The following is a 27,231-nucleotide window of genomic DNA, read 5'->3' on the forward strand; positions in this document are numbered from 1 at the left end:
GGGTTATGTGGCCCATAGGACTTTTAGGGTGCTTATTTAGGGTTTTGGGAGATGGAAATGGCAACCCCCTCCAGTACTCCTGCCTGGAGAATCCTGTGGACAGAGGAGCCTGGTGGGCTGCTGTCCATGGGGTCGCAGGGTCAGACATGACTGAAGTGACTTAGCATGCATGCATGCATTGGAGAAGAAAATGGCAACCCACTCCAGTACTCTTGCCTGGAGAATCCCAGGGGCAGAGGAGCCTGGTGGGCTGCCATCTATGGGGTCACACAGGGTTGGACACGACTGAAGTGATTTAGCAGCAGCATTTAGGGTTTTATTATCTTGGCTCATCATAGTAAACCACAAATAAAACATCTACTTTCTGATGTTTTTAATGAATGTATGACTTTTATAATTTTTAATTCATCAGCATTCTGCCTAAATAATCATCTACCTTAAAAATTGACTTCAGATGGCTTGTTGCTCAGCAAACTGAATTGGAATCACCTAGAAATTACTGATAAAAAGATACAACATTAAATCTTTTTATTTTTAAAAAAACTTTTCTTTTTTTAAAAAAAGTTTTTGGCCTGAGGATAGAAGGAGAGTCAGTGAGTGAATTTACAAAGAAATCAGGATGTTCTGCAAAATATTGGAAGTGTCTAGTGAAAAATAGTAGCTTTGTTTTGACTTTTATAGTCTACCTAATCGGTCTTTCCCTGGGTCCACAGGCAGCAGCATTGATTTTTTTTTAAGCTATAAAAATCTGTCTTCATCTTTCACCAATGTGTTTTAATTTTTTTAACAATATGGACCAAATATGTCAAAGAAATCTAATTTTAAAAGTTTTGCCTGATGCAACAAACTCCAGAGACTATAGATGGCAAAAGTTGGAATGAGTTTTAGGCATTCTTCAAGCAAACACAAGAGTGTCTGAATTCAGAAACACTACATATGCACTTTTATTTTTTCAGTGAAATAGAGATGGCTATATGTTTTTCTGCAATGACCTGTTCTGACTTAAATATACTTTTCTCCAAAATTTCATAATTGTAACACTCTTAAGATTTGACTTTGTGTTTTTTTAAGTGATGCTTGGGTTATTTTATTTTCTTATACTCCTAATTTTGAATCAGTAACCAGAACAGCAGAAAGATAAACTCAAGGTTACAGTAATCAGTGAATGACAGCTAGAAATAGCATGCATTATACAGTCTTTTTAGAGTTTCTCTTCTGAAGTTTTTATATCTTCAGTATTGATCTCTTAAAACTTTCAGAATACTGAGTATTCTAGTAGCAGTGAAAATATAAAATATGCATATTTCATTGAGTTTCTGATTTGAGATTAGCACTTTTATAGATGTTTTAAAGTACTGATATGAAATATACAAGTTCAGCATATATAAATACACAAGTTCAGTGTCAGTCAGAGTCTAACCAAGAAACAGACAAATACTCAAGGATTTAGAATAGAGGGGTTGTTAATGCAGGAAATAGTTACACAGGTGATGGAGCTGAGAAGCCAGAGGGCTGTGAACCAACATAGGGATTACAACAGAAGAAAGTCATTATCTTGCCTGGGTTGGAGGGACATTTAGCAAAAGCAAGGTTGTAGCACACCCCATAGGCTGAGGTTACCCAGAGATAGCTGGAACCAGGGTAGAACTGTCAGGAAATGTTGGTGCAATGGAGAAGATGCAGATGCTTGTGGAGACCCCTCTGAGAGCAGAGAGGAGTGAATAATCCTTTGGCTTGCCTTTCCTCCCTCCCTCCAATCACCCACCACCAGTGTCTCCCTTTGGCTGAACCCAGCTGGAAGGCAGTTTCAGGGGTGTCTGAGAAACACAGGCTGCTCTCTGATGGGAAGCAGATGAGGGAGCTGGCCAAGAATGGATCTTAAGGCAAACAGACCCAAGCTTGACATAGCTTATTAGCAGAAACCCCAAAGCATGAATTATGTACAGTGTTTTTGAAAAGTCATAAAATTTGGGAAAAATTAAATTGATTTGAAAATTTGGGTTTCAGTGCTCTTTTTCACTATTTCCTTGTTTAATACCTTCAAATAAAGATTTGCCTGAAGTTTTAAAAAACTATTTACAAAGTCATGGAGTCAAAAGATTAAAATTGTACATATAATTCAAGGTCATATTTCTAGTAGATGCTGAAACTAAGGCCAGTCCTCCTAATAACTTATCCAATGATTTTTTTTTTCCCATCCTGTGCTGAAGGATTACATAAAACCAATCTGAATACCAAGGTTCTATGTGATTCTGATATTTACAACCTTGATGGTCTTGACCAAGTTTTTTAATCTATCTGAACTTCAGTGTCCTCATCTGTAAAATGAGAATAATGATATTATGATGCTTGGCAGGGAAGATGTGTAAAAAGGCTAGAAAATATATAGAATATTCATGCAAATTTTTCTTGAGTTGGATGAATAAGGTGTTATTTATTGTATGTGTGGAAAATAGATTTTTTTCCTTTCTAAAGAAAGAAAAATAACTTTCTTTAGAAAGATGCTAGTGTTAGAAAATGCAGGAATAGGATTGACAAAGAGAAAATATTTAACGTAGAAAATACAAATTAAACATTTTTATTTTGGAAACACTTAAAAAACATCAGAATTGCTTCTCTTTTGTTCCTCTGAATCTAGATCAGAAAAACAGTGCAGACTTCAAAGTTATCTAAAGAACAAACACTAATAAAGCAACACAAGCAAGCGTGGTGGCAAGAACACCAAAGGCTAAATGAAGTCAGGTAAGAACTGAGAGCAATCTCAATATGAATATGCAGGAATTACTGAGTTGCACTTATCTAGGTAGATGTTCTGTAACTTTCTATTTTAATTAAACCATTATAATCAAAATGTAACATTACAGTTGAATTGGACAGTAAATCAAATTAAAATCCTTTCCTTTCTCACTCTAAAGCAGTTACACTCCAATACAGTTTTTTTCAAAAAATAAAAAAAGAGCCCTTTCATTTCTTCAGTTTAATTTGGAATCTGTTAAATATATTAATTTATTAATACATTTCCTTTCCTTCAGAAAAAAAGAGATAATCTTCTATATCTGCTAATCACTTACTTCTCTGCACTCCCATTCATACTTGTATTTATATTATACTTTAGCACATTGGATTATAATATTAGGCTTACATATTTGTCTTCTTACAAAGTGGTAAACTTCTTGGGGACAAACATCCCATTATATTCATCTTTACCTCGGATACATAGAAAGAGATAAATGTTTCCAGTAAATGAACTAAGGGATTCAAATTGAGTGATTTCTAAATGTAGCTGCATCATAACTAATTCAATTTGGATTTTTGACTTTTGCTGTTATTTTCAGCAGTCACTTCAAGATAAATTAAAACAAAATAATGATTTTATGTGGTGGTGGTTTGGTTGCAAGTCGTGTCCGACTCTTGTGATGGACTATAGCCTACCAGGTTCCTCTGTCCATGGGATTCTCCAGGCAAGAATACTAGAGTGGGTTGCCATTTCTTTCTCCAGAGGATCTTCCTGACCCAGGAATGGAACCCAGGTCTCCAGGCATTGCAGACAGATTCTTTACCAACTGAGCCACATTTTATACTTGGTCTTAAATGTAATCTTTGAGAGAGAAATTCCTTTTCAAAGGTCAAGGCAGGAAGAGGAGGCAGATGTGTTTCCCCTCCTTTTGGGGCATATATATTAGTTTTAATGATGGTGGTATTTATAAAGTATGCTTTTTAAAATATATACTTGTAAGCATATATTTTATAAAAAAAACAGATAATTTTGTGGTCTCATTCTAAGCTAAACTTCCAAGTATTAATACCATTAACTTTATTTTTGACATGCATGCTTTTCAGATTATAGGAGTTTCCTATTCTGGCAAGTGATTCCTACATGTGACGTAAAAGGCTCATGAATGGAAATAGTTTTACATTATTATATAACTTAAAGAAAAAATTATATAGACTTTCTCATTCATATTTCCAAAATAAAAACAAATCACATCCACCTTATCCCTCAAAATACCAACTTTTATGGAGATAATGTTTGAGCCCATTGGAAAATTTTCTTTTTAGATTTGCATAATTGAAAAATGAAAGCCTAATTATGGTGTTCACTGATGCAGGCTCAAATATAAAGACACTGGAGAAAGTTATCTTGGCTATTCCATACCCTTCTTCCTGTGTGTATGTGTTGTTCTTGAGGTAGATAAAAGAGGTATATACATATTATTATGGAAAGTAATTCTTTCGGGCTGAACTGGAATGACACAAAGATGATGAAAATTAGGAATATTCACGTAACAACATTATGTCTTGAAACTTGTAAGAACTGAAATTGGATAAACAAGAAGAATTCCAAGATAACTTTCTCTGTTTTCTTGAATGTAGGCTAATTTCAACGTGTAGTCAGTGAAATTAAAAACTACTAGTGATGGAAAGAAAGTTCAAGAAATGGCTAAAAGTTCAGGAATTTAAGGACCACCAGAAAATCAGGAGTTTAAACTCTGTGTCTCTCAATCTTTAAAACCTACCTTCCTTTTTAATAAAAGATTGAAAGTAAAATATTTTTATGTATCACCATAAGAGACTTCATTTAAAAATCTCAGATCCCCAGAAGGTAAGGGCTTCCAATGGCATCTAGCTTCTGCTGGGTAATTTAGTATATACCAAGTAGTATGTTGGGGCATCCCTGGTGGCTGAGACAGTAAATAATCCGCCTGCAGTGTGGGAGACCTGGGTTTGATCCCTGGGTCGAGAAGATTCCCTGGAGAAGAGAATGGCTACTCACTCCAGTATTCTTGCCTGGAGAATTCCATGGACTGAAGAATCTGGCGGGCTACAAGCTATGGCGGGTTGCAAAGAGTCAGACGTGGCTGAGTGGCTAACACTTTCACTCACTTTCAGGTAGTATGTTCAGTACTTTACACGCTTTGTTTCATTTAATCTTTACAATGACCCTGCAGAGTAGGTATCATTGTTATCCTAATTTTACAGATGGGAACCTTGAGGTTCAGAGGATTAAAGTTATTTGCAGAAGGTAAATCAGCTAGCTTATGTGGAGGTGGTATTGAATCATTTGCCTTTAACTCCTAGGCTTATTGAACATGGATCTGAGCAGGTTTTTCTCTTTTTCTAGTGGGGTCCATTCACATCACCTGAGATCTAATTGGTCTAGCCTTGCTAGGGAAAAAAAAAAGTAAAGCATTTCCCTAAACTTAGTTCTTTGAAATCTATCATAAGAAGATTAGATGATTAAAATTTCAAAGTAGAAAATTATATTTTATATTAAATTTATAAAATTATATTTACTATTACTATGGTTTCCAAACTATACCCCCTTGAAGACCTTGATACAATTTGGCAGGAGCACTTTCTTCCTTGTTTCAGAATGAGTGGTTTAGAGATTAGGAGGAGGTTATTTATATTGGCCATATGGTAAGGAATTACAATTATTATTTTAATAGAACTTTTGAGTAATAAAGTTTGAGAGGTTTATTTGTAAGCCTTACTACTTTTACTATAGTTTCTTTTAGAAATATATGTCATTTACTCATAATTTTAGTTTTAAAGCATTATTTTAAAAATAGCACCTTTATCCAGAAAATATCATGAGGTTTTACCAATAATTAAATATTATCTGGAAAAGTGTCTTTAAGTATGAAAATGAGACCAGTACCCGTAGTGTGTGACTCAGGCCATCTGATAATTTACTGAGTTCATCCCTTAGCCAATTATTGTGAGATTTCCTTCCCTGCCTTTTCTGGTACACAGAAATTGGGACAGCCTCTTACAAGAGAGAAAAGCCAATCAAACAGATAGTCTGAGGTTCCCAACTGTCTGCACTGCTGAATTCCTTCCTTGTTGGAGGGGTAGAGCTCTGGCCTTCAGCCTGTCTGGTGCCCTCATTTTCTGCTGATCCTCTGTCTGTTAGTTCCAGTGAAGGAACTTTAACATCCTCTCTTACTCCATCTTTCACAGTCCTTGCCACTGTGCTGTTGTTTGCATAAATGGCTTATGACTCCACCACTCTCCAGTGCCCCATGTTTCACTTGTTCTGCCTAAATTGGTAATTTCGCCTCAGAAATCCCAGGAGGCTCTGGGTAACTTTCGATTTCCTAAAGAGACTGATTCTACTACACCTGGAACTTTAGCAGCATCTTGGAAGGGCAAGGAGTGTGAGAGTAGACTCCCGAGAGCTCAAATGTGTCCTTATCAGGCTGATTTATCTTGCAAGAGATTGCATTGCAACTGGGTTTATCTAGGAAGTAGATTAATATATCCTCTAGACAAACAGTCACACAAAAACTCAGGAGAATTTTTGTAGTATCATCATATTCAGTGGTACCAGAGGACAGGTCAAGTAGCAGTAGGAAGTACTTAAATTGGCAGATTTGGACAAGGAAAGTTGCCTTCAATTTGTTCCATCTTCAGATGCGGAGGCAGTTGTATGTGCTGCAGAGTTCTGACTTGGTGAACACTTGGTACTAAGTCTACATGTCAGTGGTGAACAGGCAGGGTTCTCTTCCCAAGAGTTACCAATTTTAATGCCTTTGAGCCCATTGCAATTTTTATCTGTATTTCCTCAATCAAATTCTACAAAACAGATATATTCTTCAAGATACTCCATGGAGAATAATGAATTTCCATGTCCCATAATTAGGAAAATATTACATATTTCATCCCTTTTTGGAGAACCTCAATGCACTTTAGCATAATCAAGTTTCTGAATAATCCAGCACTATGTAAACTTATCTGATTTGTTTAGTTCACCGTTTCCAAGTTTTCCCTACCATCTTATTGATGTTTCTGTTTTATGGGACATGATTTGGGAAACAACGTATATTCACAAGCTTGTCATGTAGTACTTGGTTCTGGATTTTGTTAGCCAATTAGGACAGTTAGAGAAATAGACTAGTCTTGCCTGTTGGGTCAGGGTTGTTGATCTAGAAAGCCAGGATGGAGCTTACTAGAATTATTACATGCACAGTAGCAGATTGATCTCCTCTATGAACAAAGCCAGTTCTGTTGGTTTTTATGTTCTACTATGGCTTTCTGGATGATGAAAATATAAGAGGACTGAGCTAAATAATTTATAAGTGCTATATTTTTGTTTAAAAAATCCAAGTAAAACTTCCCTGGTGGTTCAGTGGTTAAGAATGTGCCTTGCAACTATAAAACACTGATGAAAGAAATCAAAGATGACACAAATAGATGGAGAAATATACCATGTTCGTGGATTGGAAGAATCAACATAGTGAAAATGAGTATACTACCCAAAGCAATCTATAGATTCAATGCAATCCCTATTAAGCTACCATGGGTATTTTTCAGAGAACTAGAACAAATAATTTCACAAGTTGTACGGAAATACAAAAAACCTTGAATAGCCAAAGCAATCTTGAGAAAGATGAATGGACCTGGAGGAATCAACCTGCCTGACTTCAGGCTCTACTACAAAGCCACAGGCATCAAGACAGAAACACAGATCAATGGAACAAAATAGAAAGCCCAGAGATAAATCTGCACACCTATGGACACCTTATCTTTGACAAAGGAGGCAAGAATATACAATGGAGAAAAGACAATCTCTTTAACAAGTGGTGCTGGGAAAACTGGTCAACCACTTGAAAAGACTGAAACTAGAACACTTTCTAAAACCATACACAAAAATAAACTCAAAATGGATTAAAGATCTAAATGTAAGACCAGAAACTATAAAACTCCTAGAGGAAAACATAGGCAAAACACTCTCTGATGTAAACCATAGCAGAATCCTCTATGACCCACATCCCAGAGTAATGGAAATAAAAGCAAAAATAAACAAATGGGACCTAGTTAAATTTAAAAGCTTTTGCACAATGAAGGAAACTATAAGCAAGGTGAAAAGACAGCCTTCAGAATGGGAGAAAATAATAGCAAATGAAGCATCTGACAAAGAATTAATCTCAAAAATATACAAGCAACTCCTGCAGCTCAATTCCAGAAAAATAAGTGACCCAATCAAAAAATGAACCAAAGAACTAAACAGACATTTTCCCAAAGAAGACATACAGATGGCTAACAAACACATGAAAAGATGCTCAACATCACTCATTATCAGAGAAATGCAAATCAAAACCACTATGAGGTACCATTTTACGCTAGTCAAAATGGCTACTATCACAAAGTCTACAAGCCATAAATGCTGGAGAGGGTGTGGAGAAAAAGGAACCCTCTTACACTGTTGGTGGGAACGCAAACTAGTACAGCCACTATGGAGAATAGTGTGGAGATTCCTTAAAAAACTGAAAATAGAACTGCCATATGACCCAGCAATCCCACTGCTGGGCATACACACCGAGGAAACCAGAATTGAAAGAGACACGTGTACCCCAATGTTCATCGCAGCACTGTTTACAATAGCCAGGACATGGAAGCAACCTAGATGTCCATCGGCAGAGCTGTGGTCCATATACACAATGGAATATTACTCAGCTATTAAAAAGAATGTATTTGAATCAGTTCTAATGAGGTGGATGAAACTGGAGCCTATTCTACAGAGTGAAGTAAGTCAGAAAGAAAAACACCAATACAGTATATTAATGCATATATATGGGATTCAGAATGATGGTAACGATGACCCTATATGTGAGACAGCAAAAGAGACCCAGATGTAAAGAACAGACTTCTGGACTCTGTGGGAGAAGGCGAGGGTGGGATAATTTGAGAGAATAGCATTGAAACATGTATATTATCATATGTGAAATAGATCACCAGTCCAGGTTCTATGCATGAGACCGGGTGCTCAGGGCTGGTGCACTGGGATGACCCTGAGGAATGGGATGGGGCGGGAGGTGGGAGCGGGGTTCAGGATGGGGAACACATGTACACCCATGGCTGATTCATGTGAATGTATGGCAAATTGTATGGCACAATATTGTAAAGTAATTAGCCTCCAATTAAAAAAAAGAAAAGAAAAGAATGGCCTTGCAATGGAGAGAGTGCAAGTTCGATCCCTAGTTGGGAATGGGATCCTAGATGCCACAGGGCAATTAAGCCTTTATACTGAAACTGTAAGAAAAAATCCCAAATGACGCAACAAAGACCTGATACAGCCAAATAATTAAAAAATATATATATGTTATGAAATAACTTCTGGGTATACTCCACTGTCATGCACCCATTCTCAGTATATCAGTTTCATCAGTTCAGTCACTCAGGTGTGTCCCACTCTTGGCGACCCCACTGACTGCAGCACACCAGGCTCCCTTGTCTATTACCAATATTTGAAGCTTGCTCAAACTCATGTACATTGAGTTGGTGATGCCATCCAACTATCTCATCCTCTGTCATCCCCTTGTCCTCCTGCTTTCAATCTTTCCCAGCATCAGGGTCTTTTCCAATGAGTCAGTTCTTCGCATCAGGTGGCTAAAGTATTGGAGATTCAGCTTCAGCATCAGTCCTTCCAATGAATAGTCAGGACTGATTTCCTTTACTGGTTTGATCATTTTACATATGATAATATACATGTTTGATTGACTGGTTTGATCTCCTTGCAGTCCAGGGGACTCTCAAGAGTCTTCTCCAACATGACAGTTCAAAAGCATCATTTCTTCAGTGCTCAGCTTTCTTTATAGTCCAACTCTCACATCCATACATGACTACTGGAAAAACCAAAGCTTTGACTAGATGGACCTTTGTTGGCAAAGTAATGTCTCTGATTTTTAATGTGCTGTCTAGGTTGGTCATAGTTTCCAAGCAAGTAAGCTTGCTTCCAAGCTTACTCCTTGGAAGCAAGGAGTAAGCATCTTTTAATTTCATGGCTGCAGTCACCATCTGCAGTGATTTTGGAGCCCCCAAAATAAAATCTGTCACTGTTTCCATTGTTTCCCCATCTTTTTGCCACGAAGTGATGGGACTGAATGCCATGTTTATGATCATGGCATCCAGTCCCATCAATTTCATATGTAATCTTAAAAAAGCTTTTGACTAAGACCATATGCTAAAGAAATAGTGTCATCTACAGTAGCACCCCCTCCTTTATACATGTAAACAAAACCCTTGTCTCATATTTGTAAATTGGCTTAAAAGATGATGGCACATATATAAAATAGGATACCATGCAGCCACTAAGGTAAACAATAATTACAAAAATTACTTGGAATAAATAAATAATTATTTATTATTATTAAAGTTAGTTTTCAAAAAGTCTTAATGTAAAATGGTAGATAGGCTATAATTACAACTATTTAAAATATTCATGCATATAGACAAGGACTAGAAACTTACATACAAAAATAAAAATAATCATATTAAAGTATTATATTGTTGCTATTTTCTTATTTTATACCATTTAAATAATGTATCTTAATCATAACAAATCAAAACTCTTTTTATGATTTTTATCAAACCTGCCATAAATAAGGGATTGAGTACAGTAAATTTATGTCCATTTAGTGCTGGTTATAGTTTTACTCTAAAATGACTATATTTAAATAGTATAGTAAAAGTTTATTAAGATTTATTATATTTTTGGTATGTAAAATATATACTTTTACTCCCATTTCCCTAAGTCAGGACCTTCTCTGAACTTTTAAAATAACCTCCTTGTGGGTCCAGGTTTGCCTGATCCCCTCTTCATCTTCCATTTTTATTGACCACCCTCCTTCCAGCCCATTGTCCATCTTGTTGCCTTGGAAATCTTTCTGAAACACAGATCTGAATTGGTGTGGTCAGCTTAATATCCTTCAGTGGCTCCCCACTTCCTACTGCTCTTTCCACCTGAAATAGTGCAGGGATGTATCCTGTCCTTGCCTTGCTAATGCTGTTACTTCTGAGGTATGCAGCCATACTTCTGTCTCTCTCAGTGTCTTGGAGATTATCTAATCGATGTTAGGAATGTAGTATGCTGTCTGAATTAATGAACAGGTGAATGAAACCACATTAGATTGAGTATTTCTACTGCTAGTTATTTTTTAACTTGTATGTATGTTTATGATTATAATATAATTGATTAAGATATTGTCTATTTCAGATACAAAATGGAATCTGAAATAAAATCCTTATTCAGTGAAGAGAACATTGGAAATGAATGTCTTTCTGACCTTATGAATTTTGGTAGGTTTTGTTTTTTCTTTGGTCCCACATTTAAAGGGGAGTTTTGTTTTAAAGATGAAAGTGGGCCACACATTTCAGTCTTTTAAATATTAACTGCTGTTTGTTTTTTTCTAAAGGAATCCAAAAAATCTGCATCTTAATGACCTGTTCTTGAAGAAACTTAATAATGTGTTGCTTTGATTTTGTTTCACCATAGAACAGGAGTTATCAGAACAATGGTGCACATATCTTAAAAATGTAATAAATCCTATTCAGCAATTGAGAGAAGATCTAAAATACAGACAGCATCACATTTCACAGTATTCACACTCACACAGTGAATCTAACTCTATGAAAGTATTGGAAGAGGTCAGTATATCTCCTTTACTTTTAATACTGTAATATTTGGAAGAGTCTGAGATAAACGTGTATGTTTTATGTGCTTAAATAGAATGTATAGCAAATTCTGTCCCTTAATCTGTCCAACATGCTCATTTCTCACCTAGAAATGTTACAATAACCTCATAACCCTGCTTTCCTCCTTTCTCCTCCTTCCAGTGTATTCTGAGGTCCTATCCTAGGGACAGGGATTAAGTCATCCTCCTGGTAAATCCCCTCAGGGCTCCTACTGGCCAGGGTTCCTCCTGTAATAGGGGTGGGTCAAGTGTGCAGCCTGAGCTCCTGACCTTTAGCGCAAGATCCTTAGCGTGAGACCTTTAAAGAGAGACTGTTAGAGTGAGATCCTTAGAGATCGTTAGCATGTAACCATTAAGGGGTGACTGTTAGCGCTGTGGTTACAAGTCCCACTTCACCAGCAGTCAGCCATGAGGTGGTCCTCACAGCACGAAGTGTGGTGAGAAGTGGATCACCACCCTCTCTGGGGTGCTCCAGGCCCTCTGACCTCTAGCTGGCAGGTGAGCTGGTGGACCTGGGGAAAGGGTGAGGGCTGTGTCCTTCAAGGCTCCAGAACCTTCACCATGGCCACCCACTGGCCAGGCCCAGGCCCTGAAGCAACAGCAAAACTCTCCCCAATCCCCATCTTTTAGACCTAATGGTGGTGGCAGTCTCCATGGGCCACAGTCTGTAGGACCAGGTTCCCCCAGCTTTGGGCCATGTGATGGCTGGGTCCTGGGCTTCTTGCTCCCTCAGTGATAATGGCTGGGCAAGGCCTGGGGAGTGGACCCTGAAAGTGCCACCGGCTGAGATCTGTCTCCTCAGCCAGGCCTGGGCACTGGTGGGAGGACCCAGACTGCTTGCTGGACTAACGCTCCCAGGCAAGGTAACCGGCTGGCACAGGGACTCCCTCCTCCTAGCCAGAGTCTGGATCTTGGCGGGAGGGGAGAAGTTGAACCTTGGGACTTTGCTCTTTCTTGTTAGAACAGAGACTATCATTTGTTTCAGTGGAGGTTTGCATGATCTTTGTGACCAGACCATGACTTAACTTGGAGAACAAAGGATCTGACACTAGAATTTTGCAACAACTAACTATGGCCCCTCCCTTACCTTTCGTATAAAAAGGGATTTGCTAAAAGCTTTTGGGGAGTTTGGGGTTTTTTAAGGCATGAGCCACCTGTCTCTTTGCAGGGCCCTGTAGCAAGCCTTTCTCTGCTCCAAACTCTGACATTTTGATATCTCTTGGCCTCACTGTGTGTTGGGTACCTGGTACCAAAACTCCCCATGCATCTGACCCCACCTTCCACCTCTTTAGTCTTACTATCTATCTGATACCCTGCTTTACCTACTAGACTTTGTCCTAACAGTGCTGGCCTTCTTCCTATTCCTCACATAAGCCAGACTCCTTCCTGTCTCAAGGCCTTTGCACGGGCTGTTTCTTCTGTCCCACTGATGGCTCTTTTTGTCTTTTAGTCTTAGCATTAATGTCCTTTCCTCTGAGATGCCTGTACTGACCACTCATACGAGAGAAGCCCCAGTCACTCCCTATCCCCTCACCCAGTTTATACCTCACTTACCTCCTCCTGATACTTTCTTACCTACTTTTTTATGAGTTTACTTACTACAATGGCAACCCACTCCAGTACTCTTGCCTGGAAAATCCTATGGTTGGAGGAACCTGGTAGGTTGGAGTCCATGCAGTCGCAGAGAGTGGGACACGACTGAGCGACTTCACTTTCACTTTTCACTTTCATGCATTGGAGAAGGAAATGGCAACCCACTCCAGTGTTCTTGCCTGGAAAATCCCAGGGATGGCAGAGCCTGGTGGGCTGCCGTCTGTGGGTCACGCAGAGTTGGACACAACTGAAGCAACTTAGCAGCCACTGACTAGAGCATAAACTCCTTTATCATGGTTGCCACTGTATGTAGGCTTTCAGGTGATTTTTTTCTTACTCTATTTTTTTAGTTGCTTTTGTAGTATTGTCATATTGCTTTCATAAATAATTAAAAATGAACATTAAAAATCAGTGCCCATCTGGGGATTAGTAGCAAGGATGTGAGGAAAGGAGGGGGTGATTGAAACAGAGGCAGTCTGGTAAGCTTTCTGCCTTATCACAAACAAAACTCACTGTGAGTGCAGAGTGGCTATAATTGAACTCATTTTGGGGTTATCTGTCCAGAAGCCCCTTTAAAGCTCCTTTGCCTGATGGACACTGCCTGGATGTGACATCTCTTGAACCCTCTTCCATGGATTCTGAAAGGGACTTTCACTTATTTAATTTGTCATCACTTACTGACTTTTGAGAAAAATTTCTGTGACTTTAAATTTAAATATTGAATAAATCAATAATTTGCATACCACTTGCTTTAAATGTCCTATAGGTTGACTTCGTGAAGAAACAATTGAAAGCTGTCTATGAACAACTTAGGCTAGAGCAACAGGAAATAGAAAATTATCTTTCAGACTGGAGCATTAAAGTAAGTGCAATACAGATAGTAATCTATCAATTTGTCATTTATATTAAATAGAACAATCATATAATTTTTTTTTCAGATATTAGATCATTCTTCAGAAGAAAGAAGTAACCTGCTTAGTCAACTGCCCATGGAATTAGAAACTTTGGAATGTCCATACCCTGACTTGAAATCTTCAATCCTTAATGAATTCTATAACTTTACAGAGAAATATCAAAAGAAACTTCAAGATTTTGATCTGCAGTTAGAAGACATATACAGGTGATGAGCTAAAACTTCTTCAATTATGTAGATTTTTGTCATAAAATTTTTTATTTTTTTTAGGGGTCACTATACTTCTAATTTACCATTTTTAGAGACACCTTGTGCTTGGAATATAGTCTACCAGTAAATGTTTAAATTGACTCTTGAAAGGAGAGGTTTTCTTATTTTTTCTGCAAAGTAATTTCCCTGAAGTAACGGTTTTAAAGATTTGTATATGGTTAAAGTATCTTTCTTATTTATCACTTTACTATTGGTAAGAAATAGTTTTTAAACATGAATTTTTTTAAAACTTGAATTTTTTATAACTGAATTTTCATTTCAAGATATGAAGCTTCTCTTCAGTGGAAATTTTAAAATGAGTACTAAAAATTGATTACAGAGGAAAATATACCCATGTAATTATGTTATCTGTAATCTACCATGATTTTGCCCTATACTGAATACAAAACATATTTTATAAACTTTTTTAGAAAATGCACCGTTAAAATTCAAGTTTAGTTAATTTACAATTTTGTGTTAGTTTCAGGTGTATAGCAAAGTGACTCAGCTATATATATATATTTTTCAGATTATTTTCCATTATATGTTATTATAAGATATTGAATATAGTTCCCTGTGCTATAGAGTAAATCCTGTTGCTTTAAACTAGACTTTGTCCTAACAGTGCTGGCCTTTCTGTTACTTTATGTGTAGTAGTTTGTTAGTCCCATATTCCAAATTTATCTCTCCACTCATTTCTGCTTTGGTAAGCATATGTTTGTTTTCTATATTTGTGAGTCTGTTTCTTTTTTGTGCATAGATTCATGTATTATTTTTTAGATTCCACACATAAATGATAACATGTAATACTTGTCTTTCTCTGACTTCACTTAGTAAGATAATCTCTAAGTCCATCCATTTTGCTGTAAATGGCAATAAGAAAATGACTTTTGATTGTATCATGAGAATGACAATCCTCTTCTGAATGACAACTATAATGCTAAGTGACTTAAAATTCTTGTTGGCAAGGCCATCTTCTCTAGTATAAATTCTATATTAAAATTCATTTAATGAACAAACTGAGAAATGCCACCCTGGGTCAAATCAATAACCTACTTCATATAGTGTTAAGTATATAAAGTTTCTGGGGAACATTTTGTAGGAAAATATGCTTTTTACTCTATTATGTTGAATTCAAAAATTTCCCCAAAGAATGTACATTTAAAAAGAAAGAAACACTATTGAAGGGACATATTTATAGTAAATTAGAAGTAAAAGACACTTCCCTTGAAATGAAAGATGATAAATGTGCAAATATTCAGTTCAGTTCAGTCGCTCAGTCGTGTCCGACTCTTTGCGACCCCATGAACTGCAGCACGCCAGGCCTCCCTGTCCATCACCAACTCCCGGAGTTCACTCAAACTCATGTCCATCAAGTCGGTGATGCTATCCAGCCATCTCATCTTCTGTCGTCCCCTTTTCCTCCTGCCCTCAATCCCTCCCAGCATCAGGGTCTTTTCCAATTAGTCAAATTTTCACATGAGGTGGCCAAAGTATTGGAGTTTCAGCTTTAGCATCAGTCCTTCCAATGAACACCCAGCAAATATTAGTATTTATTATATTTCTTAATGAATTGCTTGTGAATGAAGCTCTTCTATGTAAAATTACTAGTGTTAAGAAATTAATAACAAAGACAATCTTAAATCCTACCAACCCGAGCTCTTTGCTTTCTTAGCTTCTTGATCCAGACTCCTCTGTGACAGCTTCTGTGTGTCTCAGCTCTCGGAAAGGCAATCCTAGGTGAAGTCTGTGGCTTTCAAGACCTAAGCTGGTTTCTTACTTCTCTGTGGCAACGGTCACATGTTCCTCATAGGCAAACATGTTTGTGGTCTCCTGAAAGCCCCCTGCCTTTCTGTCTTCCTTTCTTCCCATCTTGTAATAAAGCTGAGAAAATATTAATAATATATAATTAATAGTTTATTTATTGATTAATTATACTTTAATTGAAACTCAATCACAGTGAAATATTAACCATGTACTTAGTTTATCTCTAATTGTAAAATAAACATCCTCTCTCCCTTCCCAACCCCAACCTTGTTAAAGAGATTTTAGAACTCATCCAGCAAGGATGAGGGGGTTTTTTGTGTTTGCTGTTGGTGTTTTTAGTAATTAGACTGATTGTGCCATGAAGGGAGGTAAACCTGACTGTCGTTTTAAAGCGGGTTGGCTGCCCCATGACCTTTCCTCCCAGATGGCATCTTGTCCCTCAGGAAAGCTGGCTGAGACTGTGGTATTTCTAGGTTAATGGCTCCTAAACATGGAAGCTTTGCCTTAGCAGCCTGTATCAGCTCCCTTCCACTAGGATCTATTTTTTACAACACACTTTCTTACCTCTGTTTGAATCTAAACTCTTTGTGCTCTTCTTTTGGGTAACCCTGCACCACTCAGTAAAGACTGAGATTCACAGCTCCATTGCCATTACTGAGATTAGAGAATGAGATGAATATGCTAAGATTTCTGCACAAAGAAGCAGCACTGAAGGAAAAATAGCTCAGAAAGACTTGATGGAAGAAGTATGATTCACTATGGAATCTGAGGAATGCATAGGGTTAAAATAAGACAGAAGGGCGCTGGTAAGAACCTTCCCAGAAGGTATATTCAATGCTGAGGCTGTACACCCTAGAAGATAAAGTAATTAGCAATATTTGTATCATTAGCACCAAGCATATCCTGGTACATAGCAGCTTCTAAATAAATGATTGCTCAATTGAGATGAATGAAAGGTGAAAACAATGAGGTGAGAGTGGCAAGTCCTGTTATGAGAGCAGTAGAAAAGTACTTTGGAAGAATATGGGTTCATAAATTCTAGTTTAATAGTCTGTTTGTCACATATAATTATCCAGAATAAATTTCATATAGCTAATGAGATGTTCTACTTGATGATATTTATTCAGTAATCCTTAATATACAGTGGTCGCTGCTAAGCTCCTTGGTAAGGGGTTCAACAGGTAGACTAGACTAGAATGTGTCCTTCCCTTTAAGAAGGCTTGGAATATTGAGGGGAATGGACATATGCACATTTACCCTGACCAAATTATAGACAAATGCCAACTGCAGAGACCTTGACAAATATGCTGGCAGTGAATGATGAAACACCAATAAAATTGAATGAGATTTCAGAAGTAGTCTTACTGAGGAGAAAGAGAATAAATAGGCTATTCTGAATAACTACAGAGGTGGTGTGCATCAGAAATCTCTGGCTATTGGTGAGTCAGTCATGTAAATATACTGTTCTATCTAGCACAATGAATTATATGTTTAACTCTCATTTGCCAATATCTGCCATGATTTGGATAAGACCATTTCACCTTTTGGTTCTAGTTTTTAGGCCTTGTAAGAATTCGCATAGCTTGTGTACATGTATGCATACACCTGCACAAGTGAGTGTGTATATATTTTAAATAGATGCCTACTGCTAGGACTAAGAAGGCTGAAAGGTCTGGGGGACATTTTTAAATTATAAGAAATTTTCATTGCGATCATGGTTAATCCCAACATTTAACTGCTCCTATTTAGTAGCAGCTTGCCAGTTTGGATTGGAATGATTCCATCCCCAGATCCAAAGGTACACCCTAGCTGGGAATGTGTACCAGTCAGTAGCTTCATTTCCTCAGGCCACAGCAAAAGGTGGTCCAAATCAGAGCAAAGCTCAGAACTTTTGTTAGATACAGGTGAGAAGTAGTGCATTATTTTCACTGTGGTTCTACCAGGAAAGTACACAACTGTGGTTGCTGCTGGCAGCCATGTTGTGAGTGAAGGAGAGCAGCAAACAAGCAGAGGAGAGGGTACAGATACCATGGGAGACTGGGTTGGTACCTTGTTTGAACAGCATGGGAAACCAACCTCATTGCTGCATTTCCAAAAGCAATTAGTCCAATTAATGTCTTAAATCAGTTTGACTATAAAATTCCTAATTTTATTCAATAGTTGATCTGATTTCAAAATACCCTGCTGCTGCTACTGCTAAGTCGCTTCAGTCGTGTCCGACTCTGTGCGACCCCATAGACGACAGCCCACCAGGCTCCGCTGTCCCTGGGATTCTCCAGGCAAGAACACTGGAGTGGGTTGCCATTTCCTTCTCCAATGCATGAAAGTGAAAAGTGCAAGTGAAGTCACTCAGTCATGTCCGACTCTTCACGACCCCATGGACTGCAGCCTACCAGGCTCCTCCATCCATGGGATTTTCCAGGCAAGAGTACTGGAGTGGGGTGCCATTACCCATGACTCATGAAATTAATCTGTTAATTTAATACAATTGGAATTGAAGAATTCTTGAACATTATTCCAAAATATATTAGGAAGATTAAGGTTGTGAAATTGCCCAAAGTTTCAGAATGAAGAATAACTGGGGGTGGTTGTTCAGATGCTCCGTCATGTACAACTCTTTGCAACCCCATGGACTGCAGCACGCCAGGCTTCCCTGTCCTTCACCATCTCCTGGAGTTTGCTCAAACTCACGCCCATTGTGTTGATGATGCCATCCAGCCAATCTCATCCTCTGTCGCCCCCTTCTCCTCCTGCCCTCAATCTTTCCCAGCATCAGGATCTTTTCCAATTAGTCGGCTCTTCCCATCAGGTAGCCAACTTATTAGAGCTTCAGCTGTAGCATCAGTCCTTCCAATGAATATTCAGAGTCGATTTCCTTTAGGATTTCCTTTAGCAAGTTGGTCTCCTTGCTGTCCAAGAGACGCTGATAGTCTTCTCCAATACCACAGTTCAAAAGCATCAATTCTTTGTTGCTCAGCTTTCTTTTTAGTCCAACTCTCACATCCATACATGACTACTAGAAAAACCGTAGCTTTGAGTAGATGGACCTTTGTTGGCAAAGTAATGTCTCTGCTTTTGAATATGCTATCTAGGTTGGTCATAGCTTTTCTTCCAAGGAGCAAATGTCTTTTAATTTCATGGCTGTAGTTACCATCTGCAGTGATTTTGAAGCCCAAGAAAATAAAGTCTGTCACTGCTTCCATTGTTTCCCCATTTATTTGCCATGAAGTGATGGGACTAGATGCCATGATCTCAGTTTTTTGAATGCTGAATTTTAAGCCAGCCTTTTCAACCTCCTCTTTCACTCTCAAGGGGATCTTTTGTTCCTCTTTGCTTTCTGACATTAGGATAGTATCATCTGTTTATCTGAGGTTGTTGATATTTCTCCCAGAAATCTTGATTCCAGCTAATGATTCATCCAGCCCAGCATTTCACATGATGTCCTCTGCACAGAAGTTAAATAAACAGGATGACAATATACATCCTTGACATACTCCTTTCCCAATTTTGAACTAGTCCACTGTTCTATGTTTGGTTCTAACTGTTGTTTCTTGATGTGCATACAGGTTTCTCAGGAGGCAGGTAAGGCGGTCTGGTATTTCCGTCTCTTTAAGAATTTTTCAGTTTGTTGTGATTCACATAGTCAAAGGCTTTAGTGTAGTCAGTGAAGTAGAAGTAGATGTTTTTCTGGAATTTCTTTGCTTTTTCTATAAGAAAAATTTCTGTAATATATAGCAGATGTTAGCAATTTGATCTCTGGTTTCTCTGCCTTTTGTAAATGCAGCTTATACTTCTGGAAGTTCTCAGTTCATGTACTGCTGGAGGCTAGCTTGAAGAATTTTGAGCATTACCTTGCTAGCTGTGAAATGAGTACAATTTGTGGTAGTTTGAATAGTCTTTGACATTACCCTTCTTTGAGACTGGAATGAAAACTGACCTTTTCCAGTCCTGTGGCCACTGCTGACTTCCAAATTTGCTAGCATATTGAATGCAGCACTTTAACAGCATCATATGTTAGGATTTGAAATAGCTCAGCTGGAATTCCATCACCTCCACTAGATTTGATTGTAGTAATGCTTTCTGGGATCCACTTGACTTCACACTTCAGGATGTCTGGCTCTAGGTGAGTGACCACACCACTGTGGTTGTCCCTAGGTAGAATGGGAAAGACTAGAGTTCTCTTTAAGAGAAGTAGAGATACCAAGGAAACATTTCATGCAAAGATGGGCACAATAAAGGACAGAAGTGAAATTGACTTCATTGTGGCTAGGAGAGTGGTAAAACTTGCATACTGAATATAAATATATATTTAATATTAAAGCAAATTAGAAGATTTTATATGTCTGTAGCAGCTCAGTGGAAGAAAATAGAAATACAGAGAGTATCTATAATAATTTAATTTGATGTAAAGGTAAAATTTTTATACTGTGAGGGAAAGATTGGATTATTTATATGATAATACTAAATAGCAGGGAATTAGAAAATGAGGTTAAATCTCTTATTCCATGTGACTCAATGAACTCCAGATGCATTAAAATATGAATAAGAAAAAAATCGTAAAATAATTAGATAAAAATAAAAACAAATATTAAGTAATCTTGGAGTAGAGAAGTCCTTTTAAAACATGTTGCTGCTGCTGCTGCTGCTAAGTCGCTTCAGTCGTGTCCAACTCTGTGCGACCCCATAGACAGCAGCCCATCAGGCTTCCCCGTCCCTGGGATTCTCCAGGCAAGAACACTGGAGTGGGTTGCCATTTCCTTCTCCAATGCATGAAAGTGAAAAGTGAAAGTGAAGTCATTTAGTCGTATCCGACTCTGCGACCCCATGAACTGCATGTTACCTGCAGTGAAATCATGAAGAAAAAATTTAAATATATACAATGACATAAACATTTAATAAAATCTAACAGGATGTTTCCTCAGGCAAGTATATAAAATCTTTAAAGAATCAATATGGACTTCTAATTTTCTGTCCAGCAAGTAAGGGGCTTATCATTTGCTACTCTGCTCTGATGAGGAGTAGAAAGTTGAGCAAACTGGAAAATCAACAACTCTTCTTCTGTATGTCAGAGGAATAAGGCCAAGGGCAAATCACTGCACCCAAAACTGGAGACACAGGTGATACAGAGAATCACAAATTATCTGAGAAGAAACCCATTAGCAGAAACTTTCATAGGAACCAGTGTTGGGGTAGAAAAAGCTGCACTATAATTGATGAATTACTGGATGCTGAGTGTGGACAACTCAGAATTAAAAATCCTAGGGACCTTAGTCATGGGCGCTCCCCACACTTTTTTGAGTTTTACTTCAAGGAGTTCCACTAGATATCCACAGTGAATATTTGTGAAAACTCCCCTCAAGCCTCTGGTAGGGGAAGGGGAAAAACACATTTTGAGTAACCCCAGAGGATTCTGTTCTTCTTAACAAAGGCTGCTCAGTGGAAAAGAATCAGCCTTCCAATGCAGGAGACTCAGGAGACTCTTGTTCAGTCCCTGGGTTGGGAAGATCCCACCCTCCTTCCATATTGTTAAAGTGTCAATTGTATACTTGAATATACAGTGATTTATTTCTGACTCTTTTTTTGACCCCTTGGACAGTAGCCCACCAGGCTTCTCTGTCCATGAAATTTTTTCAGGCAAGAATATGGAGAGGGTTGCCATTTCTTACTCCAGGGGATACTTGAATATATAGTGATTTATTTTTGGTTATTCATTGTAGTAGCTAAAGATTAAGGAAATAATCTTAATACCAATAGGGGTTAATTTTATAAGTTTCTATACAATGTATTATTTTCTGGATTAAAAAATAATGTAGGGAATTCCCTGGTGGTCCAGTGATTAGGGCTCTGTGCTTTCACCTCTGGAGACCCTTAGCTCCCCTGGTCTGGGAACTAACATCCTGCAAGCTGCATGGCACAGCCAAAAAAAAAAAAAAAAAAGGTAAATACTTAGCATTCACTGATATGAAACACTCTCCAGGGTCAAGCTGATTAGGGTGTGATATAAGGTTAAGCAAACCTTGTAACAGTGTACAGTACACATTTTGTAAATTAGTAAAAAGTAAACGTGTACTCTCTCTCTCATTACATATACGTATATTCAGATATATATTTGCTTATATGTCTGAAAAATACAAAAAAATTGATACCTTTTGTTTCCTTGGGGACAGGAGCTAGAAGACTGGGCGTCTGAGTGTGAGAGAAAATTTTTATTGTACCCCCCCCCCCCAATTTATTAAACCTTTTGAATTTTGAAACCTGTGAGTATAATATCTATTCTAAAGACAAGGAATTTTTAAAGGAAAAAATAATAAGGGTAAAAATTAAATGATAAATAGGAAATATTGGCAAATATCAGGCACAAAAAATTAAAATCATTAAAACATATGAAGACAGTTTGCTAATTAATTGATTGAATGAACAGCCAGAAGTGAAAAGGGACAAAAGAGATGAAGAAGTTATTTATATTTCATATTTTTAACAAATATTTGTTGAGAAATTACTGGCATAAAATAGACAAAACCCCCTGTACTCATGAAGCAAGTTGGAGACACACAGTTAAACGTGATACCTAGTTAAATTATTCACAGCAGTGCATTAGAAGGTGAAAAGTCCTCTGAAAAAAATAGACATTAGAGTAAAAGAGAAGTTGCTGGAGTTGTGGGGGAGGAGGCAGATTGTAATTTTGAATAGATTTTTGGCAATAGTCCCAGCTGAAAAAGTGACATTGAAGGGAAGTCATGAAGGGGGCAAGAGGGCTGGTCATGCAGAAATATGGAGTATGAGTGTTCTAGCCATGTTTACTAAGGTGGGTATGTTTCTGGCAGGAGGCTTGTGTGGCAGGAACAGAGTTATAGATGGGAGAAGGGTAGAAAGTATAATCTAAGTGTAAGAGTGAGGGTGGGACATTTAGAGCCCAATAGCCATTTCTAAAACTTCCAATTCTACTCTGAGTACTATGGGAAGCTATTGGAAGCAGAAGTATGGGGAAATGTGCAGAGTAACAAGACCTAAGTTATGTTTTAGCAGTATCACTCTGGCAGTTGTGTTTATGATGGAGGAAAGGAGGGGCAAGAGAAGACTGAACCTTTAGAAAGTTATTTTAAAAGCCCAGGTGAGAGATAATGATGGCCTGCATTAGGAAGTGGAGGTAGTGTGAAATCATCAGCTTTTGGACACATTTAAAAGGTCACGCCAGTGAGAAAAAGAGAGCAATAAAAGCACAGTCCAGAATTTTGTGGTTGAGGAACTGGAAGGAAGAAGTTACCATTAACTGCGTTGGGGAGGATTGTAAGCAAAGCAGAGGGGAAAATCAGGCATTCAGGTTTGGAACTTTGAGTTTGATGCCATCAGGTGTCCAAGTACAGCCTTTGGGAAGGAAGGCAGTCAGTTTTATAAGTCTGGAGTTCTGGACAGAGATCAGAGCTGGAGATACGTGTTTGTGAGTCACCAGTATGAAATTGGATGTGATCACCAAAACAGTGAGTGAAGGGACAAAGGAGAAGATAAAGACTGATTCCTTGGGTCTGCTGGCATTACAGTGTCAGCATGAAGAGGAGTCACCAAGAAAGGAGATACTAGGTCTGTTAAATACAAAGGAAACCTGAAAAGTGTGCTGTTCCAGAAGGCAAGGTAAGAGGGAGTGGGCAGCACTGTAAGCTAAGGAGGGGTGATACACCAAGTCAAATAAAATAGGGCTGGTGGTTGACTGCTGACTCCACATGGAGGTCGTTGGTAACCGTTTTCATTGAAGAAGAGGCAACAAATGCCTGACTGGGTTGGATTCAAGTGAATGGGAGGAAACAGTCGAAGGCAAAGAGCATTGATAATACTTTTGAGAAGTTCTTTTTCAAAGGAGAGCAACAAAGTAGGACCAGACTTTTATGTTGTTGTTTTGTTTTGCTTAAAATGGGACAGATATCAGTACGTTTGATACTAATGAGAATAACCCCTAAGAGGATTTAGTACACAAGTGGTTCAATGTAGAGTATATGGTCAGATTCTGGGAGATGAATTGATATTGTGGTAGCAGTCCATGGAATTCTGCATAATACAAATGACAGAGGGATTTATGAAAACCCCTCTACTCATGGAAAAACTTAAAAATACTCATATTTTTACCTATAAAATGGTAAAACACAAAAGGAATTTATCCAAGATTAAAAGTATGGGGGAAATGAGTATTTTTATACATGATTAGTATATAAACTCTTTTGTGAGGCAGTCTGGGAATATGTCATCACATATCTTTATATGTGTAAATTATCTTTATCTCTTTAGAAATAATCTTAAGGGAAATAATCATAAAAGTGAAATAAATAGTTGGCTTTGAGAGTGTTCAATATTATTTTTCTTTCTTTAGTGATAGCGAAATCTTCAAAATGACTAAATAGCCAACACAGGGGATTTAGCTTCATCAATTATGATATATCCACACCATGGAATACCACACTGTCATTAATAATTATATTAAAGAATTTTTAATGACACAGGTAGTTGCAATAAGTAGCTATGCAATTAAAAAATCAGGCCACAAAATAGTTTACATAACACGGATTCTCTTTTTTCCCTTTCCCTCTTAGCCACACGAAAAAAAAAAAAAGACTGAGATTATCTACCTGCATAAATTATAATAATAGCTATCCTCAGGTAGTAATATTATAAGTAATTTTGGCATACATACTATTTCTATTTTATAAAGCAAAAATAGAGACTTTTAAAAATCTAAGTTAAAGAGGGAAGAGGGGACCATTGATATTTATTGAGTACCTATTACATGACATGACAAATACCTGTAATTTTAATCTTCAATACACCTCATTTAAAAAGCTCTATTTTACTGATTTATTTTACAGTTGTAGCTATAGATGAGCACTTTCCCCTAAGTTTCTAAAAAGTAGATAGCTGAACAGGAATGAGTTTCTTCTGATGCATCTGAATAGAAAGCTTCTCCCCGACACCACACCACTTTAAGCATGTATATGTACCAGGGTATTGGTAAATTATGTTGATGACCAGAACAGTGCTGTGTCATACAAGTGTGATGTGAGCCACAAACATAATTTAAAATTTTTAACTAGTCATAATAAAACATTTTAAAAGATAAAATTTATTTTAATATTATATTTTTAACTAAATTTAACTTAGTGCAAAATAGTATATTTTTAATATTTAATCAATAATTTAAAATTATTAATGAGTCATATTACATTCTTTTTTTACACAAAATCTTTTGATATCTGGTTTACGCTTCACACCACAGCATACCTGAATTGGGACTGGCCACATTTCAAGTGCTGAATAGCCACAGGTGGCTAGTGGTTACTATCTTGGACAATATGGCTTAAATGTTTTACTAAAACAATTTTTTTTAAAAATTGGCTTCAGTTGAACCTATTTATTTATTCAGTATGTTTGTGAAGCTATTTAAATTCTGTTTGGATTGTATTTCATTAGTAACATGACAAGTTTAATTACTTGTTTTAGACTTAGATGAGATTGTGGCTTTAATTTCCTAACATTTGGTGAATTAATCATATAGATGAGACAAAATTGTTTGATGCTCTACTTAGCTATGTCAGATTTGAAGCCAATATGTGGCAAAAACTATACAGTGATAACAAGTAATTTCTACTTTATTGTTTGAAAAATATATTACATTTTAAAATATTGATTCATAATTATCATTCTTTTATGAGATCTGAACCTTGAGTGCTATTTAAAAACCCACAATGATTTTAACAATTTTGGCCCTCTGGGTGTACATTGTGAAGACCCACTAGTTTTATATTTTTTCAACTAAAAATTTTCAATTTACCCTAACTATTAATGACTTTCAAAATAGCTAGTTAGTAGTATCTGTCCCTGTTTCCACTTTTTCCTCTTCTATATGCCATGAAGTGCTGGGACCAGATGCCATGATCTTAGTTTTTTGAATGCTGAGTTTTAAGCCAGATTTTTCACTCTCCTCTTTCACCTTCATCAAGAGGCTCTTTAGTTCCTCTTTGCTTTCTGACATTAGGGTGGTATCATCTGCATATCTGAGGTTGTTGAGCCACCAGGGAAGTGATAAAAAAAAATTTGAATGAACATATTCTTATACATGTGACTATATTTTGATGAATACAAGATAGAAGAAAGAGAAAGGAGCATAACAAACAACTGTAATTCGCTTACTTGATGATGTTACAAGAAGTTCAAATGCTGGAGCCTTAATTGTTGTTTAGTCACCGAGTCATGTCTGACTTTTTTGTGACCTCATGGATTATTGCCCACCAGACTCCTCTGTTCATAAGATTATCCGAGAATACTGGAATGGGTTGTCATTTTCTTCTCCAGGGGATCTTCTGACCCAGGTATTAAACCTGCATCTCCTGCACTGGCAGGTGGATTCTTTACCTGTGGAGCCACCTGGAAAACCAGAGCTTTAATTAGCAGGTGGCATTTTTCTCTGAGAATGTAGTCTCAGAACTTTTGGAAAGTTTCAGTGCCTGGGCATGTCCAGTCTCAGGTTCTACATTTCTGGCTGTATTTTAAGGGTGGTTAATGAGGAGAGAAGTGCTCAGAAACAAGAGTATTATTATTTGAACACTAACGTATTCACTTAGTCACACTGGTTACGTGACCCCCTCAAGCAATATCCACAGTCACTGCAACTCCCATTTTCTCTTGGCCTATTCCAACACGGATGGTCCAGCCTCACCTGGGAATTTATGTTTCTCCTGGAGAGGTAATAATTGCAAACTGAGATTTTTATTTTTTGTCATATGTATTTCATAGCTTTCTCCTAAAATAAATACATTGTTGAAAAGATTTACTTTGTGTTCTTAAACTAAGAGTCACATTTGGTGATTGCTCAACCTATTCTGGGTTTGCTGTGGGAATAAAATGAAGTTTAAATTCTCTTGACTTCAGTGGAATACATTTTATCAAGGGGAAAAATAGGTCCAATTTCTCAAGGACATCCCCAAAACTAATCTTAGATTTTTGCTTTTGCTTAATTAATAACTTAGTCTGTGTATTGACGTATATGTTATGTTCATTTAAATGTCTTTTTGGAAAGTACAAGACTAGTGGTAATAAATTTCTAGTTCAGAAGTCTTTATTGTTAGTATCACAGTAGCCCACAACTGCCTTCTTGATATAATTGCTTCACATAGAAGCTACACAGTATAATGGTGCATGAGGCTACATTTTTGATACTTCAGAAAACTGAAAAATCAGGCTTTTACAGGA

At 37.4% G+C, this 27,231-nt stretch overlaps 1 protein-coding gene across 8 annotated transcripts in view; it reads left to right on the forward strand.

Annotated features, from left to right (window-relative positions):
* The window catches only part of CCDC148 (coiled-coil domain containing 148), a 293,619-nt gene that overhangs the window by 90,534 nt on the left and 175,854 nt on the right, over positions 1 to 27,231 (forward strand). For all 8 annotated transcript variants that reach the window (XM_061437347.1, XM_061437319.1, XM_061437336.1 and 5 more), the window contains 5 exons: positions 2,639 to 2,742; positions 11,000 to 11,082; positions 11,279 to 11,430; positions 13,837 to 13,932; positions 14,009 to 14,190. In XM_061437347.1, the coding sequence (XP_061293331.1) occupies positions 2,639 to 2,742; positions 11,000 to 11,082; positions 11,279 to 11,430; positions 13,837 to 13,932; positions 14,009 to 14,190 (617 nt within the window). The remainder of the gene's footprint in view (positions 1 to 2,638; positions 2,743 to 10,999; positions 11,083 to 11,278; positions 11,431 to 13,836; positions 13,933 to 14,008; positions 14,191 to 27,231) is intronic.

The sequence above is a fragment of the Bos javanicus genome, chromosome 2 (assembly GCF_032452875.1).
Source record: "Bos javanicus breed banteng chromosome 2, ARS-OSU_banteng_1.0, whole genome shotgun sequence".
NCBI classification, from domain to species: domain Eukaryota; kingdom Metazoa; phylum Chordata; class Mammalia; order Artiodactyla; family Bovidae; genus Bos; species Bos javanicus.